The sequence below is a fragment of the Elephas maximus genome, chromosome 17 (assembly GCF_024166365.1).
Source record: "Elephas maximus indicus isolate mEleMax1 chromosome 17, mEleMax1 primary haplotype, whole genome shotgun sequence".
Classification (NCBI taxonomy): domain Eukaryota; kingdom Metazoa; phylum Chordata; class Mammalia; order Proboscidea; family Elephantidae; genus Elephas; species Elephas maximus.
In genome coordinates this window covers 12,136,029-12,153,481 of record NC_064835.1, presented here as the reverse complement: position 1 = coordinate 12,153,481, position 17,453 = coordinate 12,136,029, and the positions used below count along the sequence as shown (strand labels likewise).

At 53.9% G+C, this 17,453-nt stretch overlaps 1 protein-coding gene across 1 annotated transcript in view; it reads left to right on the top strand.

The window, feature by feature from the left end:
• The window catches only part of NECTIN1 (nectin cell adhesion molecule 1), a 79,790-nt gene that overhangs the window by 50,212 nt on the left and 12,125 nt on the right, over nucleotides 1-17,453 (top strand). Inside the window, exons 2-5 of the mRNA XM_049856930.1 lie at nucleotides 12,163-12,513; nucleotides 13,041-13,343; nucleotides 13,759-13,876; nucleotides 15,342-15,493. Coding sequence (XP_049712887.1) covers nucleotides 12,163-12,513; nucleotides 13,041-13,343; nucleotides 13,759-13,876; nucleotides 15,342-15,493 — 924 coding nt within the window. The remainder of the gene's footprint in view (nucleotides 1-12,162; nucleotides 12,514-13,040; nucleotides 13,344-13,758; nucleotides 13,877-15,341; nucleotides 15,494-17,453) is intronic.

The following is a 17,453-nucleotide window of genomic DNA, read 5'->3' as shown; positions in this document are numbered from 1 at the left end:
TGTAGAACATCAGTGCAGAACCCACAGGGCTGAGACAATGCGTCTGTCAATACTGAGCTTTCAAAACGTTCTCCTGGGGAAACCCGGGAAAGTCTCCCTCCTTCCTGGCAGCCCCCAGCCTCTCCCACCCCTGCATTAGCCTTCTGAAGAGGCTGCTGCCTACACTCCCCAAAATGTGTCATTAAAAATGCACGATTTGCAGAGGGAAATCCAGGTTGAAATGTCTGCTATGAGACAGTGTTTGCTGCAGCTGGGTGGAGAGGGCTGGTATCGGCTGCTGAGAGCAGGGGCCTGCCTGCACAGCCTGTGGTGAGATCTGTGGTTTTAGGCCTGAGAGGCCATGGAGGGCCGGGCAGGAGAACCCAGGCTGTCCTTGGAGCTGGAGAGCAGGCAGACTTTGCAGGGCTGAGATCTTGGGAGCGGGGACTCGAGGCTGCAGCCTGCTTGGGTGAGAAAAATATTTTTTACCCTATGGCCTAGAGTGAGGAGGGGATGGGGACTGGATGCTAGGAACTGGGGCAGAGAGGGGAAAAAGGATTCAAGAAGTGGCCGCTGGGAAGCAAGAGGAGGCTATGGGGTCGGAGGGTTGGCCAGAGGTCAGGCAGAACTACAGCTGGTTTGGGTCTGGGCAGCTGTCTGGTTCAGTCCAAGGAAGAAAATTCAGACCCTGACCTTCTTCCCTTCTGTACGGGTAGGAGGCCTCACCCTCCACCTCTGTCATCTCACCCTACCTGCGGACACTGCTAAATCCTCCCAGTATGAGCACTGCCCCTTGGCCAGGGGGAGATTATCCAATAGGCAAGGTAAGCAGAGGCTTACTTGCGCTTACTTACTAATCTAGTGAATAATTTCACGCTTACTGGGTCATCCGCCCGTGTCAGGGATTGTAGCTTTGAAAAGAGGCTTTGATTCTACAGGAAGGTACTGTGGGGTTGGAAGAGAGGTAGATCGCAGCCATACCTAGAAGCAGGATCTTTGATGTGGTGAAAAAATGTGAAATTGTTCACTACAGATGATCTGGTAAGCAAGGTAAGCACAGTGCTTACCTTGACTATTGGATAATCTACCTCTGCCCTTGGCTAATGGGAACTTCCCAGAAAGCTGCAGCCAGGCCTGAGAAATGGCTCACCCTCACCCAGGGCCCCAGCTGGTTCACAGCCTCCTCCACCTACCACTTGGGGCCCCCTTATGCTTACCAAATGCCAGGTGCTGGGCTGGGGGCCCACCTATGATGAGGTCTTGGCCTATCCCCTCAACAACGGGAGAAACACTGTGGCAGAAGCATGCACAGGCCCTGGGGACCACAGGGTGCAAGACATGTAATCCATTAGTGGGGAACGTGCCAGGAAGCCTGAGAAATCAAGGCTACGAGAACATTCCAGGGGCAATTGCGGTTCAGCAGTAGGGTTCTAGCCTTCCATGAAGGAGACCCAGGTTCAATTCCAGGCTAATATTAGTACCTCATGTGCGGCCACCAGCTGTCTGTCGATGGAGGCTCGTGCGTTGCTCTGATGCTGGACGGCTTTCAGCAGAGATTCCAGGCTGAGACAGACTGGGAAGAAAGGCCCTGTAATCAACCTGCTTCCGTTGAATCAATCAGCCAGTGAAAACCCTATGGATCATAACGGCCTGCTCCACTACCAATCATGGGGATGGCACAGGACCACGTAGCATGTTGTTCCATTGTGCAGGGGGTAACTGTGAGTGGGGGGCCAACTCAACAGCAGCTAACAAGAACAACATTGCAAACATTATGCTGAGTGAAATAGGTCAGTCACTAAAGAGCCGATATTGTACGATCCCCTTTACGTGAAATATCCAGAATAGGCAAATGTGTAGAGACAAAGTTTTTTGATTATCCAGGGGTGGGACAGAGAGGGCAAAGAGGTCATTGCTTAGGGGGCACTGAGCTTCTGGTAAGGGTGATGGAAAAAACTGGCAATGGTTGCGCACCGTGAAGAACGTAATTAATATCACTGAATTGTACACGTAAAAAATGTTGAAATAGCAAGGGTTTTGTTATATATTTTTTCACCACAATTTAAAAAAAAAAAAGTCAAGGCTAAGGTGATACCGGAAGAATAAGAGGACCTGGGCAGGTAAGACAGGCTGTGCGTTTTTTAGTGGCAGGAATAACATGGCAGGGAATCGACAGTATCCTTTAGTGGGACAGAAGGGGAGAGAGAGAGTAGGGAAGAAGGCTTTGGAGACTGGGGATGCCTGAAATGAGGCCCAGGGCCTAAAAGGACTTTGGACTCCATCCTAAGAGCTACAGGAAGCCACTGAAGGATTTTAATAACCCTTAGGAGCCCTGGTGGCACAGTGGTTAAGAGCTATGGCTGCTAACCAAAAAGGTCGGCAGTTTGAATCCAGCAGCTGCTTCTTGGAAACCGTATGGGGCAGTTCTCTATCCTATAGGGTCATTATGAGCCTGAATCGACTCAATGGCCACAGGTTTTGGTGATCCATGGACGTACGGTGTCCCAGCCATTTTTATGCCTCTGGGCTTCTTTGGGAGTGTATGTTTCCCACTGAAAGTATTTGCTGCCCTTCAGTGGGAACTTGTGTAATGGTGAAAGGCAAAATAAACGTTCATTGAAGCAAAACACCTGGAGTATGAAATTGACTTGCAAGTAAGGTAGTGCAACCAGGAAGTGTGATTGGGTAAAAATTTTGCCTCTTTTGCCTTTTGTGCCCCTAGATAGGCCTTGTAAGCATATTTATGGTTTCCTTTGTGATAGTTTGGAAACAGTGGTGGGCTTGATTTGGGGTTTTTTGTGTCATATTTGGAAAACCAGAAGTTCCCCATATAACCTAACGGAAGGCACCCCACCATACTTTCAGCAACCAAGGTTCATTGGGACAGACAGTCACCCATGAATTGGGAGGTGTGAGAACACAAAGTTCAGTGGTAACCACGTAGTCCCAGATAATATTTCTCAAAATCCATATTATCAACCAGAAATTTAAACACACCTGTGATTCAGCATACTTCCATTAATGAAAACACCTAAAAAAAAAAAAAAAAAAAAAAACCCGGTGCCGTCGAGTCAATTCCAACTCATAGCGACCCTATAAGACAGTGTGGAACTGCCCTATAGAGTTTCCAAGGAGCACCTGGCAGATTTGAACTGCCAACCCTTTGGTTAGCAGCCGTAGCACTTAACCACTACGCACAGGGTTTCCAGTGAAAACACAGAGTATCCAAAAAAATTCAAAGGGGAAAATGATAGGATCACCAAAGTTTTATTAAGTGGAGAGTAATTTACATTTTAGAGAGCTCACTCAGGCTGCTGAGTGGAGAATGGGTTAGAGGGGGAGCCTGGAGCCGGGGAGACTACAGAGCTAGGAGGGCACCAGTGTAGGGTAGGTGAGAGAGGATAGTAGCCTGATGAAGGGTAAGGCTTGGGCAGAAGTAGGGGAGAGGGTGGGAGGGATGATATGGTGGGTGCTAAAGTTCAAAGGAAAGGGGCTGGGATTACCCTCACTGCTTGGAGTCCCAGCCAGGAGTGTTGAGAAAATAAGGAAGTGAGACTCTGCTGGAGGTGGGGAGGGAGGGTGAGCTGGTGGGAGGGGGCTTGGAAGGTGTTTGGATTGGGGCCACCGGGAGTGGAGAACAAAGATGGGTTAGAGTTAGAATCAGCTGGACTTGGTGATTGCTTGGCTGTAGAAGAACCCTGTGTGCCCAGCTTTGCCATGTGGAGCCTGCATTTTCCTGGAAGACAGATAGATAGAAGACCACATGGAACCACCACCAACCCCCGCCCCCCCGCCCCCCCCCACATCAACCACCAGTTGTTGATTTGGACTCGTGGCCCCCCCATATGTGTCAGAGAAGGACTGTGCTCCACAGGGTTTTCAATGGTTGATGTTTCAGAAGAAGATCATCAGGCCTTTCTTCCGAGGCACCTCTGGGTAGACTTGAACCTCCAACCACCAACTTGAACCTCAGCACCACCCAGGGACTCCAGGCACTCCACTTAATCCAGGAGGTCTTCCTGGAGGAGTATATAAAGTGGAGCACCCACTCAGTAGACAAACCCCTAAAAATTGACCAGGGAAGGTACAAAGCTGGGGCAGAGAGAAAGCTGGACAGGTGATGACCCAAGTGCAATCCTCTGGAGTTGAGTTCAACACTCTCATTTTACAGAAAAGGAAACTGAGGCCAGAGAGGGGACCTATACTACCCAAGACCATACGGAAAACAGGGACCAAGTACTGGGGATCAGAGCCTGCCTCTCCCATTTTCCAGTCGGTCGCTAAGTGTCAGAATCCACTTGACAGCAATGGGTTTGGTTTTTTAGTTTACCCTTCCCCTCCTCTACCTGACTAAAGTAGAGGTGTCAGGTAAAAGATGAACAGGAAAGAGAAAACCAAGGGGCAGGACTGAGAGAGGCCCCATGTTCCTGGCGCTCCCAAGGGCTGCCTTGGGGCTTGGGCAGCCAGCATGAAGCAGGGCTGCAGGTAGCAGTCCAGGTATCCTTGACAACTTGTCCTCCAGTGGGAGAAGCCAAACTCAGCTCCCTGATTCATCCCTGTCCCCCAACCTGTCCTTCTGGGTTTCAGGGAGAGATGGACTTGACAGAGCACCCCCCACCACACCCCATCCCCCCCTCCACCCAGGGCTTCCACACCACTGGGAGAGCAGGGCGGCCCAGCCTCCTGAAAGCTCCTAGGCTCCAGCTCCATCTCCTTCTCTGGGGCTTTTCCCAGGCTGCCGCCCCCCCCCCCACGCACTCTGCCCAAGGCGCCAGCCCCCTAGCCCATCATTAACCAGCTCCATGTGGGGAGCTGAGGGGAGGGGCACCAGCCAAGAGGAAAACATCGGCAGTTTCTGTGACCCCAAATGAGGGGCGGAGGCGTCTGGGCTCGGACAGTAGCAATTAGCCCCTGACTGTGGGATCATGGGATGTTATCACTTCTGCCCGGCAAGGAGAATGCGGAGGGGGCCCAAGGCCCCAGGACAACTGGCACTGTCCCAGCAAGCAATGAATCCAGAGAGAGGTCCCAGGGCCCACCTCCCATCAGCTCAAGACCACACTGCAGGAGGCAGGGGATGCTTCGAGGCTGGCCTAACATTGGATCTGGTCCAGGGCGTGCTCCAGCGCAAACTCATCCCTCAGGCCATCTTCCTGGGAGCGCTGGGACAGGCCTGGGTCAGCTGGTGCTTCTCGTCTCACTGAGCCCCCGGCCTTGGTCACTCTGGACCCCATCCTGAGTGTGGAAGGGAGTCTGGAGATAGAGAAGACACAACCTTGGCACTCGGGGAGCCCCTGGACTAATGGGGAGACATGCCTGGGGCATAGACATGAGACAGGACAAGTTCAAAGGACTTTAGCGAGAACCGCGCCTGTGTGGGTTCTGGTTGGTGGGGTGCTTAGGTCCAGGTGACACCACTTAGCAAAACCTTTCCACAGCGGGGGACCCTAGCAAGGGGATTCCCTCCTGATCTCACCCTCTTCCTCCCAGGTGGATCTGGCCTTGGCACCAGAAAGTGAGGAGCCAGCCAGCCCTGGGAGTTGCCATGGGGAAGTGGCTGTGCCTGGAGGGGGGGGGCTCTAACCTTTCAGTCACTACGCTGAGTCAGCAGAGTTTCGGCTAGAGGCCCCCCAGGGGATGAGTCATTCCCACTTACCACTTAGCCGGTTTCTCACCGGACGTCCTGCTCCTTTCTGCCAGTTCCTGGGAGGTTTGGGGCACATCCCTGGAAAGCCCTAGAGATGGATCCCAGAGGATGTTGGTTTTGGAGAGGCCCTTGTTGGGGAGCCCAGTGCCCCTTCCCCCCCACCCATGCACACACTTCCTGATGTGGTTCCACTTTATTCCAGACCAACCCTGCCACTGCAGCCCCCAGCCCGAGGACACCCAGGCAGGGTGTGAGGAAAGAGGGAAGGAGCAAGGGCTGGCACAGCCAGGACAGAGCAAAAGGTGGTCCACACCACATAGGCAGGCCACCCTGGAGCTCGGAGGGTGGTCAGTGCCTGGGGTCATCCCTGGGATGAAAGAACCCCCTGCCAGAAATCCCTGGAGCCCCTTCACCTCACTTGGGTGCACCCTTTCACCCACCCACACGTGCCCAGTCCCACCCAGCCTGCTTGTCTGGGGAGAGAAGGGTCTGAGGTTTAGAGGGGCAGGAAGAGAAAATGCTCCGGGTAGGTCTGAGGGGAGCAGCATGTCCCCCACACTCTGCCACACCCCACTGCGTGGGAACCTGTGGCACTGGCTGGCGGATTAGCTCGATGGTGGGCAGGGCAGGTGGGCAGGGCCTTGGGAGCAGGTTTGTCTGCCACAACTGAAGAGCCTTTGTGTTTTGTTGCTGAGTTGGGCTTTTGCAGGTCCATGACGTCTCGGGGGGGCTGGCCTGACGCCTGTCTTGCTGGCTCAGCACTTCTGGGAACCCAGGCAGCCTGAACCACCCAACCCAAGCACATGTAGGGAAACTGAGGCACTTGAGCACAGGGTCTAGGGCCCTGGGTCCTAGACCCTGGAGCTCAGAGGGTGGTCAGGGAGAATATAGGCAGTTCCTGAGGTCAGGAAAAGAGCCTCATTCTCTTCATACCCCTGGGATGCAAGAACCCCCTGCCCAGGGCTCAGGTTCCCATGGGTGCCTCCACCCTTCACTCTCCCACCACTCTGGCCCCTTCCTGCTCATACTTAGCAGCCTCCTGTAGGCGCCCCCTCACCTGGGCTTCCAAAGGTCCCTGTTTCTGACCCACCACCTGGCACCTAGCCACTCTCCCCTAGAGACAGACAGACTGGGGACAGCAACACTGAGCTGCAGTCACTGGGCTTAGCTGGGGCCAATTCATGACCCCCAGCCGCTTGACCCACCCACATGCTGAGCCCAAGTGCACTGCACCAAGCCCAGTGCAGGATGGCCTGTGGGAGTGGGGCCACAGTATAGTAACTGGTATTCATGCCATTTCTCAAAAGGGACAATGGGCACTGAGAGATTACATTCGAGGGACCCACCCAGCACAAGGCCCTGGGGAGTTAGATGGAGAGCCCGATTCTGTTTATGAGGCAGGCGAGAGGAGCCCAAGGCTGGGTGCTGCTGGTCTGTGTCCCTGGGCAAGTGATGCCCATGCTCTGGACCCTGGTCTCCTCCTCTGCAAAATGATGGATTGTCTGGTCCATTGGGCTCCAATGTGCTCCCATTTTAGTGGTCCCAGTTCCCACATCTGGGACAGCCTTTGCTTCCCATGTCCGAGGGGCCTGGGGGAGGAGAGACGGTGCCTTCTGTGGACCAACCCTAGCTGCCTGGGGAGTCGGCAGGGCGCTCTGCAAGCCTTGAACCCTGCCAGCATTGGGTGTGACAAGGTAACCCCACAACAAGGCCAAGCCTGCTCTATTCCACTCCCACAGGGGACTTGCAATCTGTTACGGGCAGTACAGCATGTCCAGCTGGAAATAGACACGACACACAGGCCAGGAAATAGAAGGCCAGAGGTTACTGTGAGATGCTGTTTGAGGCTGGGGTATCAAAAGTATCAGCTGAGTAGGAAGGGATGAGAGTCAGCAAGGGCTTCCTGGAAGAGGGGGACATAGGAACTCCCAGTACCTGCTAAAAATAACAACAACAAAAAATCAGTTGCTGTCACGTCATTTGTGACTCATGGCGACCCCATGTGTATCGGAGTGGAACTGTGCTCCATAGGGTTTTCAATGACTGATTTTTTTCAAAAGTAGATCTCCAGGCCTTTCTTCCAAGGAGCTTTTGGGTGGACTTGAACCTCCAACCTTTCAGTTAGCAGCCAAGCCCAAAACCATTGGCACTACCCAGGGACCCCTAGTACATGGTAGGTGCTCAATTAATACTTGCTGAATGAAGTTCCAAGAAGGGAAGCCCACTCTTTCTTAGATAAAAGGTGACGATGATGATAGCAACTAACATTTATGGAGCATTTAACTGGTGTTAAATGCTGTTCTCTCAAGTTTCACATGTATTTACTCATTTAGTCCTCAGAAATTTTATGGGCTAGGTATACCTATGCCCATCTTACAGGTGTACAAACTGAGGCACAGAAGGGTTAAGTCATTAGCTACTGAGGGCAGAGGTGGAATGCAAAGCCACACTGTCTGACTCTAAAAACCCCATTATGCTTTGTGAAGGGGATGGTGATCGCACAGCCCTTAGAGGGTAAGAGGAGCTCAAGCAATGCGGGGGAGGCACAAATGTCAGTCTTGGGGTTATCAGGGCAGAAGTGGTGGATGGAGAGGGACTGTGTAGAGGAGCTGTGTAGTCTGAGGGGCCTCCTCCCCTGCTGCCCACCCTGGAGCAGACCTCTCTCAATCCTGGTCCTTTTCCTAGACCTTCCAGATAAAGGCTTACAAGAGGGGGCACACTCCACCCCTTCCTACACCAGGGAGGGCCCTGTTCCTGGGTTCTTCCCCCCACCCAGCCCCTTCTGAAAGCCTTTCAATCTACCCTCTAAAGAACTAGGGACATTCTCCCCATTCTGCATCCAGACCAGGCCCAGGCCTGGGTTCCAGGACCCTAGGCCTGGAAGTGGGGACAGAGTGGGTCTTCAGGCCTTGCCAGTCTTCCCAGACCCCCCCAAGCTCCAGAACTCTGGGATCCCCACTCTCAAGGACCCCAAGTCCCATACTCCAAGAGCTCCCTATGCCCACCCCCAGGCCCACCTCCCCTGGCCCTGCTAACACAGTCAGCCATGGGCAGAGGGAAACAGCAGGAGTGAGTCCAGGCCTACTGCTTACAGGTCCTCCCAGCTGTCTGCTCTGCCCATCACTGGGGCAAAAGGCTAGGAGCCAGGGGCCACCCACTTTTTGCAAAGTGAGGGGGGACACCAGCCACTTTCCTCACTGCCGCCGTGGGGTCGCTTCTGGGAGGGCATGAGGAGGTCACCCTGGAGAGAGAGCAGCCTCAACCTTAAAGCAGACACGGGTGGCTGACCGGATGAGGACTGGTAGATGGGAGGGGCCTTTGGGGTGCCTCAGTCCTTGCAGCTGGGAAAAGCACCCCTCCCCCGCCGCCCCACACCAGGCTGCTCTCAGCAATCTCCCCTCCTGGCACTGATGCTCTGAGGGTGAGGTCGCTGGTGAAGATGCAGCAAATGGGTTATTGGTCTGTGAGCCAGATGATGAGCCCTGCCTGTCCCCATACCTGCCAGGGCATAAGGGAAGGAGATGGGGTCCCAGTGGGCCTGGTGGGCCATGTCCTGCCATAGGCCCACCGTGCCTGGCACCAACCCCAAATGGCTCCTGGGAACCCACACCCTTCCCCCACCCCACTCTCACCTGTGGCCCAAGCCCTCCCAACTGGCTTTTCCTGTTTTGGCTTTGTGTGTCGAAAGTTCCCCAATTATACCCACATTATCTCAGCCCCGGGCAGCCTCCAGCAGGTTTGCAGAGGGGCAGAGAGCACCCGTTTATCCTGCTAGGGGGGACCTAGGGTTAGCTGTTCACCACTGGCCAGTCACCAAGAGTGCTGGGCTGTCTGGCCCACTGACCTCACCATGGGATTGTATCTGGGGTGGGGCACAGCTGGGCTGCAGTCAGGAACTTGGACAGTTAGAGCAGAAGTGCCCAGTGAGACCGGGATGTCCAGCCTGCTCATTTGAGAGAGAAGGAGAATGGGACTCAGAAAGGGGAAGCGACTGGCCAGAGTCCCTTCCTTGGTGTTGGGCAAGCTAAAGTGGAGCCAGTCTAGAAACCAGCTCTCGTGACTGCCAGGGGGGGCTTCTTCCACTGTACCCCTCCCAGCCAGCTGCACCCTGCACGTGGAGATGTCAGATGGCGCCCTGGCCAGCTTGTGTGGATGTGAACAGGTGTAGATAAGGCGGAGCATTGGGGACAGGTGGAAAGCTTTCAGAGTATAGCCAGGGACTGGCTCAGTGGGGCAAAGATATATTTATTCAGCAAGCATTGAGTTCCTACTGCGTGCTGGGCACAGCGACTACCAGTGACCAGAACAGACCAGGCCTGTGCCTTCCTGGGGGACTCACTGACCCCGGGCTTTGAAGTCCTCTGAGCAGCCTGCCCTGCTACCAGACTGCCATCACTTAGAGAAGGCGAGTGTGAGCCCAAGTCCCATTCTAATACCAGGCTCCCTTTGGGGGCCATTTAGGCCACTCTCTTGCCTCGAGGTCAGTACAGGGCCTGGCATTATTGATATGATTGATGGTGCTCAACAAACTGGGAGGGTGAAGTAAGGATGCAAGGACATGCATTGTCCAAATGCGTGGCCAAGGACACAGCTTGCGGGAAGCTCCCAGAGCTCTGGGGTGAGCTCGCCAGGACAGAGCTGGAAGACTGTGCTGGAAGGCAGAGCCTACTGCCAGGGTGGCTGCCTCAAGTTAGGGAGCTGAGCTAAGTTCAGGAAGCTCAGGCCCTTGGGAGCTCAAACAAAAGACCTTCTAGATGGAATAAGACAGCTGATGGGGAGACTGGAGGGAATTCATTCATTCATTTACTCAGTGCCACTGACCACTTCCTCCTTCTTGCAAATACTCTCTTGGCTTTTCCATTGCAATTTGTCTGGCAGCAAATATTTACTGAACGCCTATTGTGTGCCAGATGTGCTGGGCACTGAGGCTCCAGAGAAGGAAAAAACACAGACCCTGCACTGGTGGGGAAGTCAGACCTGTAAACAACCACATCCAAGGCAGAAAAGAGCCAGAATAGAGGTGGCGGGGTGGGAGGTAAAAGAGACGGCTGGAAGGGTTGGGGAAGCTTCCCGAAGGAGGTGCGACTAAGTGGGATATCCGCAGATGGAGAAGGAGCCTACTAGGCTCAGAGTACAGAAAGAACCCAGAAGTGCTGCCCCAACAGGCTCTGTGCTCCTTAGGGGCCAGGACTGAGTTATTCATTGATCTGACCCAGGTACCTAGAATAGGACCTGGAATACAGTTACTCAGAAAGTGGTGTTTAAATAAATGGGAAGAGCGGTGGAGGGAGGAAGGAAACACAGGAACATGAGATGCTCTGGGGATAGGCTGACATGGTTGGAAAACAGGGTGTATGGGGAGATGTGGACAAAAAGGCAGGGCCCAGATGGGCGAGAGTTAAGGCATTTAGACTTGATTGTGAAGGCTGGTGGGGAGTCAGCAAAGGCCAAGCTTTGTGCAGCACCTTCTTCTCCCTGCCTGGCTGGGTAAGAGGGTCCAAGCCCATGCACCTCCCGGGGGTCACAGGAATATAGTGGGAATGGCCATAATAACTGTCACCGTGGGCCTGTCCCCCACCCAGAGCTTTCTGCCTCCTGACATACTTTCTTATCCATTAGGCCTTTTGGTTCCCCCAGCAGCCTGGTGAGGCAGAGAGGACTGCTTATCTCCCCCATTTATCAGATGAGGGCACTGAGGCCCAGAGAGGTAAAGCAGGCCCCAAACCCCAGGCTGGCTCTACTTGAAAAGCACCCGTACTCATTCCAAACGAGGCTGTGGGTATGTGTTTGCTGACATGGAGAAACATTTATAACATAGCACCAACGAGGAAGCAGCTTATGAAACAGTGTACATAGTACGATTATGATTTTGTGGAAAAAAAAAAAAAACTAGATGGTTATATGTTTTCATTATTAGTTGCCATGAGTCAGCTCCAGCTCACGGCAACTTTACGTACAACAGAGTAAATCGTTGCCCATTCCTGCACCATCTCCACGGTCACTGGTATTCTTGACTTCTTTGTTGCCGCTGTTGTGTAGTGCCTTCCAACCTAGGCAGCTCAGCTTCCAGCACCGTATCAGACAACACGGCTTTCGTTGGTTGATTTTCAGAAGCAGATCGCCAGGCCTTTCTTCCTAGTTTGTCTTAGCCCAGAAGCTCTGCTGACACCTGTTCACCACGGTGACCCGGCTGGTATTTGAAATACCAGTGGCAGGGCTTCCAGCATCATAGAAACATACAGGCTGCTGACAACCTGACAGATGAGTGGGGGGATGATTGTATAGAGTGAGCAAAAAAAGGGAAGAGCCTACAAGATTATTAGTGCTATTTCAGAGTGGTGGGATCATGGGTTGTTGTCATTTCCTCTCAGTATTTTTCATTATTGCCCAGAGTGTCTACATTTTTTACAACAGGCAATTACTATTTTTATAAGGAGAATAAAAAGAATAATGACTGCTGTAAAAGAAAAGAGCACAGGAAGCTGGGGGTGGGGACTATACCTGTGCTGACCGTTCCCTCCTGTCTGCCCATCCAGGTGCACACACCCAGGTGGTCCAGGTGAACGACTCCATGTACGGCTTCATTGGCACCGACGTGGTCCTGCACTGCAGCTTTGCCAACCCACTGCCCAGTGTGAAGATCACCCAGGTCACATGGCAGAAGGCCACTAATGGCTCCAAGCAGAACGTGGCCATCTACAATCCAGCCTTGGGTATCTCCGTGCTGCCTCCCTACCAAAAACGTGTGCAATTCCTGCAGCCCTCTTTCACTGATGGTACCATCCGCCTCTCCCGCCTGGAGCTGGAGGACGAGGGTGTCTACATCTGCGAGTTTGCCACCTTCCCGAAGGGCAATCGTGAGAGCCAGCTCAATCTCACTGTCATGGGTAAGCTGGCCTGAACCCCTTAGGATGGACCCTTGGGCCAGCAGCCCACGTGAGAGTCCACTGTGTTCTCTAGCAATGGGGGGCTTGGCCATTTCAGCGTGTGCCTTGCTGGCCCCAAACATTCTCCTTAGGTAGGCATGGTTCCATAGTTCCAGGCATGGTGCTTCCAGTCCCTTCTAGTCACAGCTCACCAGGAGTTGGGGTCTGGACAAAGCAGAGGATCAGTATTCAGGTTGGAGCCCTCCATGCATGGGGCACTTTGTGTGTAGCCAGGAAGCAGGCAGAGGCATCAGACACCAATGTAAGGAAAGGAGCCACAGCAAACGATGGCGTGAGCACGCCAAGAAGACCTGTTTGACAAAAGGGGATACAAATAGTAGAGCTGGAAGGACAGGTTAGACATGAAGAATTCCCTGTGAGAATTTCTGGGAAGAAGCTTTGGTGAAGCACAGCTGAGAGACAGGGTTGGCCAAGGTGGCCTAGAGGGCAGTAGAGCTGGTCCCATGGCTCTGTCTGGTTCCCCACAGCCAAACCCACCAACTGGATCGAGGGCACCCAGGCAATGCTTCGAGCCAAGAAGGGGCAAGAGCACAAGGTCCTGGTGGCCACCTGCACCTCGGCCAATGGGAAGCCTCCCAGTGTGGTGACCTGGGAAACGCGGCTAAAGGGCGAGGCTGAGTACCAGGAGATCCGGAACCCCAACGGCACAGTGACTGTCATCAGCCGTTACCGCCTGGTGCCCAGCCGGGAAGCCCACCAGCAGTCGCTGGCCTGCATTGTCAACTACCACATGGACCGCTTCAGGGAGAGCCTCACCCTCAACGTGCAGTGTGAGCGGGCAAGAAGCCAGCTGGGCGGGTCCCTGGGGGGGTGCCCCCATCCTTTCCCACCGTGTGTCTTTCTTCCCTCCACCCACCCTGTCATTCCTCCCCTCCTCCTTTGCATTCCTCTCCTGCGGCTCTCTCCTCCCTTCCTTCTCTACCCCTATTGCCCACCTTACACTCTTCTTCCCTGAAATGCCCCTATGCTCTTCCCGGGTCTCCTCCCTTTCCTCATTCTTTCTCTCCTCCTTTCTTGTTCTCACTTCTGCTCTGAGCTTCCCTTCCCTCCCCCTCCCTCTCACTCTTCCTGATTGTTTCCACGTCCCTGCTTCCTTCCATCTGTTCCTCCTCAGAGTCCCCCTCCCTCTAAGCCCTGTTCTCCTGTCCTCACCCTCTTCAAACATCCTCATCCCTTGCCCCACAGATGAGCCTGAGGTGACCATTGAGGGGTTTGATGGGAACTGGTACCTGCAGCGGATGGATGTGAAGCTCACGTGCAGAGCAGATGCCAACCCCCCAGCCACTGAGTACCACTGGACCACGTGAGTGCCACACAGGTCACAGTGAGACCCAGCCACCCACCTCAGGAGCCCTTGGCAGGGTCTGGGTGCATGTGAGACCCCCTACCCACACCCCCGTGTCTGACATAGCAGGGTCGGTGGGTGCCAGAGGGGGTTCCCTCGTGATCTGCCACTCTTCCTCTCCCTAATAAAGAATTGTATCCATTCCGTTTGGTGATTCAGCCTGAGTCACTCCCACCCCAGCCCCCAGTATTTATTTTTATCGAGGTGTCCCCAGGGAAGCTGGCTTTCTGGAACATCCCAGATCTCTCTTTGTTCCTATTCTCTTCAGCACCCCCAGATTCTCGGGGAGGGGGAAGCAGTCAGCCCAGATATATGCGCTCATGGAGTGTTCTCCCCACCTCCCATCAGCCCACCCTTGGATTCATGTCTCTGAGCCTGGCCCTCAGAGAGTCCTGTCTCCCCTCCAGCCAGCTCTGATGGCCTGGGCCAAGTTCTCCCCAGAGAAGAGTCGGGGGAACATATAGGGGGAAACCAGGAAGAAGGTCGACATGGTGGCCAGAAAGTGGCTGCCTAGGATGCATCTACACTCTTTTTCGAGGAAGTAGAGGGCACTAGCCCACCCTGCCTATTATTTTCTACTTCCCGGACCCAATCTGCTTCCAAGGATGCAATGGGCAGGGCCTGCTTGCCAATTTCAGTGCTGTGGACCGAGGGCCTGCTCATTGAGCAGTGTAATAGCTTTGCGGCACTGGGGAGCAGGAGGAAGGAAGAAGGTGCCCTGTCCTAAGGAAACTCCCAGGACGCTCCCCATGTGAAAAAGTCTGCAATAGCCCCAGCGAGAATCCAGATAGTGAGGTGGAACACAACCGTTACTAAACACAGTCTGTTGCCCAAGTACCTTGTTAAAATACAGATTCCCAGGCCTTGGCTCGAAGGTTCTGGTTCAGTAGCTCTGTCGTTGGGACCCAGGCATCTGCATCGTTAACCAGCTACTCAGAAGATTCTTATGCATTTAGCCCAGCACCAGTCCAAGGGCCAACAACCAGCACCCTGAGTGGCAGAAAGAACACTGAGCCAGGAGTCCAGTGATCTGGCGAAAGCTCCAGTTCTGCCACTTGCTAGCTGTGTGTCCTGGGCCTTGAATCTCAGCTTCCTCATCTGTTAAGTGGGACCAGTCCCTACCTGTCCTGCCTACATTTCAGTGTTATAATGACCACATGTGAAAACACCAAATAATATGAAACTACCACATGGAAGGGATTATTATATTTGTTATTGCTTTTCCTCCTTCCAAAAAGACCCTACTTATTACCTCAGCAAGGGCTGGTGGGCTTGTAGCCAAGTAGGGGACACAAGGGAGGTTTCCTAGGGCTGGAGAGGATGGAGATTCCCCTGAGGGAGGTGGGCACACTGATCCTGGGAGCCACACCCAGGTAGAAGGGCCAAGGCAATAACCCTGTGCCGTGTCCCCCGGTCCCTGCAGGCTGAATGGTTCTCTCCCCAAGGGCGTGGAGGCCCAGAACAGAACCCTCTTCTTCAGGGGTCCCATCAACTATAGCCTGGCAGGGACCTACATCTGCGAGGCCACCAACCCCATTGGCACACGCTCGGGCCAGGTGGAGGTCAATATCACAGGTAGGAAGCTGCACCCTTCCCTGTCTCTTCCCACCCACTGGTTCCTCCGCTGCCTGGGCCCCTACCTTTGGGTAGTGTTGTTGCAGGAAGTTTATTTCTTCTCTTTCTGCTTCTCTGTTTCTCCCTTGAGTGCTGGCCATTGGCAGGCCTTGGCGTTGCTTTTCTCTTTTCTCCATTTAAGGCTCTGTGTGTTTAAGGCATGGGCAAGACAGTCAGGGCGCCCCCCAGTCAGAAGGAGGGGAGGAAGTCATTGCTGTGTGTGGCAGTGCTGTTCGGGGGGTGGAGCCTAGCCATGATCTGTCAACAGAAAGCACCACCTGAGGGTGGCTTGGCATGTGTGGGTTTGCATGGGGAGTCCCTTCTCTCTAAGGTCTGCACTTGGGGTTCAGGAACCCTGCATGGGCCAGATTGTAAGGCTTACCTGAAGCAGGGATGCTGGGGGGAAAGCAAGGACAGAGCCCAAAGTCATGGTGCCTGAACTGCTGTTTTCCCAGCATCTTTCTCCCTGTCAGCACAGACGAGCAAGTTCCATCACCTGATTTCAAGGCATAGGGAGAACGAGGGCTGGGATATCCCGGGAAGAGACTTCACGAGGCATGTGAAAGGAGCGTGGGCTTCCGTGTCAGACACAGGTGACCCTGCACAAGCCCCCTTCTGCACCGTGGGCATGACATGACCTGTCTTGAAGGGTTGTTGTCAAAATTATACAGAATATAGGTCACATACCTAGCACATACCTGCCTGTCAGTGAATGGCTGGTGCTCTGTTATTAGGATCATGACCTCTATCATTATCATTACTACTAATGGCAGGATCAAAACAGACCAATAGAGGGGTAACTGCGACCACAACTTCACAACCAGAAGAGAGAATGACTTGAACATGGTCACACGGAGTGACATGCAGAGTGAAAAAGGGACCGAAAGAGCCTCCGAGAACAGGAAGTGCCATCGTGGTGCTGAGGACAGGAAGGAACATCGGAGGGTCCCTGTAATGCACAGGGGCTGACCTCAGGGAGGTGTTGGTCGGGCTCAAGGGTACAAGAACTTGGGTGGTGGTTACCAGGCTCCAACCGCAGGGCTTGGGCAAGCCTGGGGGATTCGTTAGCACTGAGACTGTCTTGTTTGTGGGTACATTCAAGGCATAGCTACAGAAAGAGCAGCCCAAAGCTGTCCAGGGGCTGCGCCTACCTGTCCTCAGGGCCACTCTGTCACCTGTCTCGCCTGGGGGGAGTCACTTGCTGCTTTATTTGCCTCCCTGCCCTTGGCTCTGGGACTATTTAAGGGAGTGGAAGTGTCAGGCTTGGGGCCTGGATAAAACTGAGCAGCCCCTCCCCCGGGCTGGGGTTTGGGGGTTCCCACAGGTTGGCAAGCGGTTGTTAGGGGGTAGAATCGCACACTTCTCCCTTCCTGAAGGAAGTTTGAGTGAAACTCAAGCAAGAGCCTCACAGGGGCCTGAGCTCTGACACTGGGGTCAGGAGGCAGATGCGGGTGAGGAGGGCAGGGCGGGGCAGTTGTCCTATTAGGAGAAGTCAGAAGAGAGTCTGATCGCCCCACAGGGAGGCAGTGTCACAACACAGCCGGCATAGACTTGGCCTGAGTGTGTGCACAAATTGGTTTGTCTAGCTGTGTGGCCTTGAGCAGGCCCTTCACCTCTCTGAGCCTCAGCTTCCTAACCCGTAATCTGAAGATAATTATACTTATCTCAGGCTTCTTGTGATCGTGCAAGAACATATGTACACGAAATACCTATTCACTGCTTAGCACGTAGTGAGCCCTCCCGCTGCACGGTGATACCATCCCCCTAATGGTGGACAGGAAACCCTGGTGTCATAGTGGTTAAGAGCTATGGCTGCTAACCAAAAGGTCAGCAGTTCGAATCCACCAGGCATTCCTTGGAAGCCCTATGGGGTTTGGTTTGGTTTTTTTTTAAAGGTGGACCACCAACACCAGCACACATC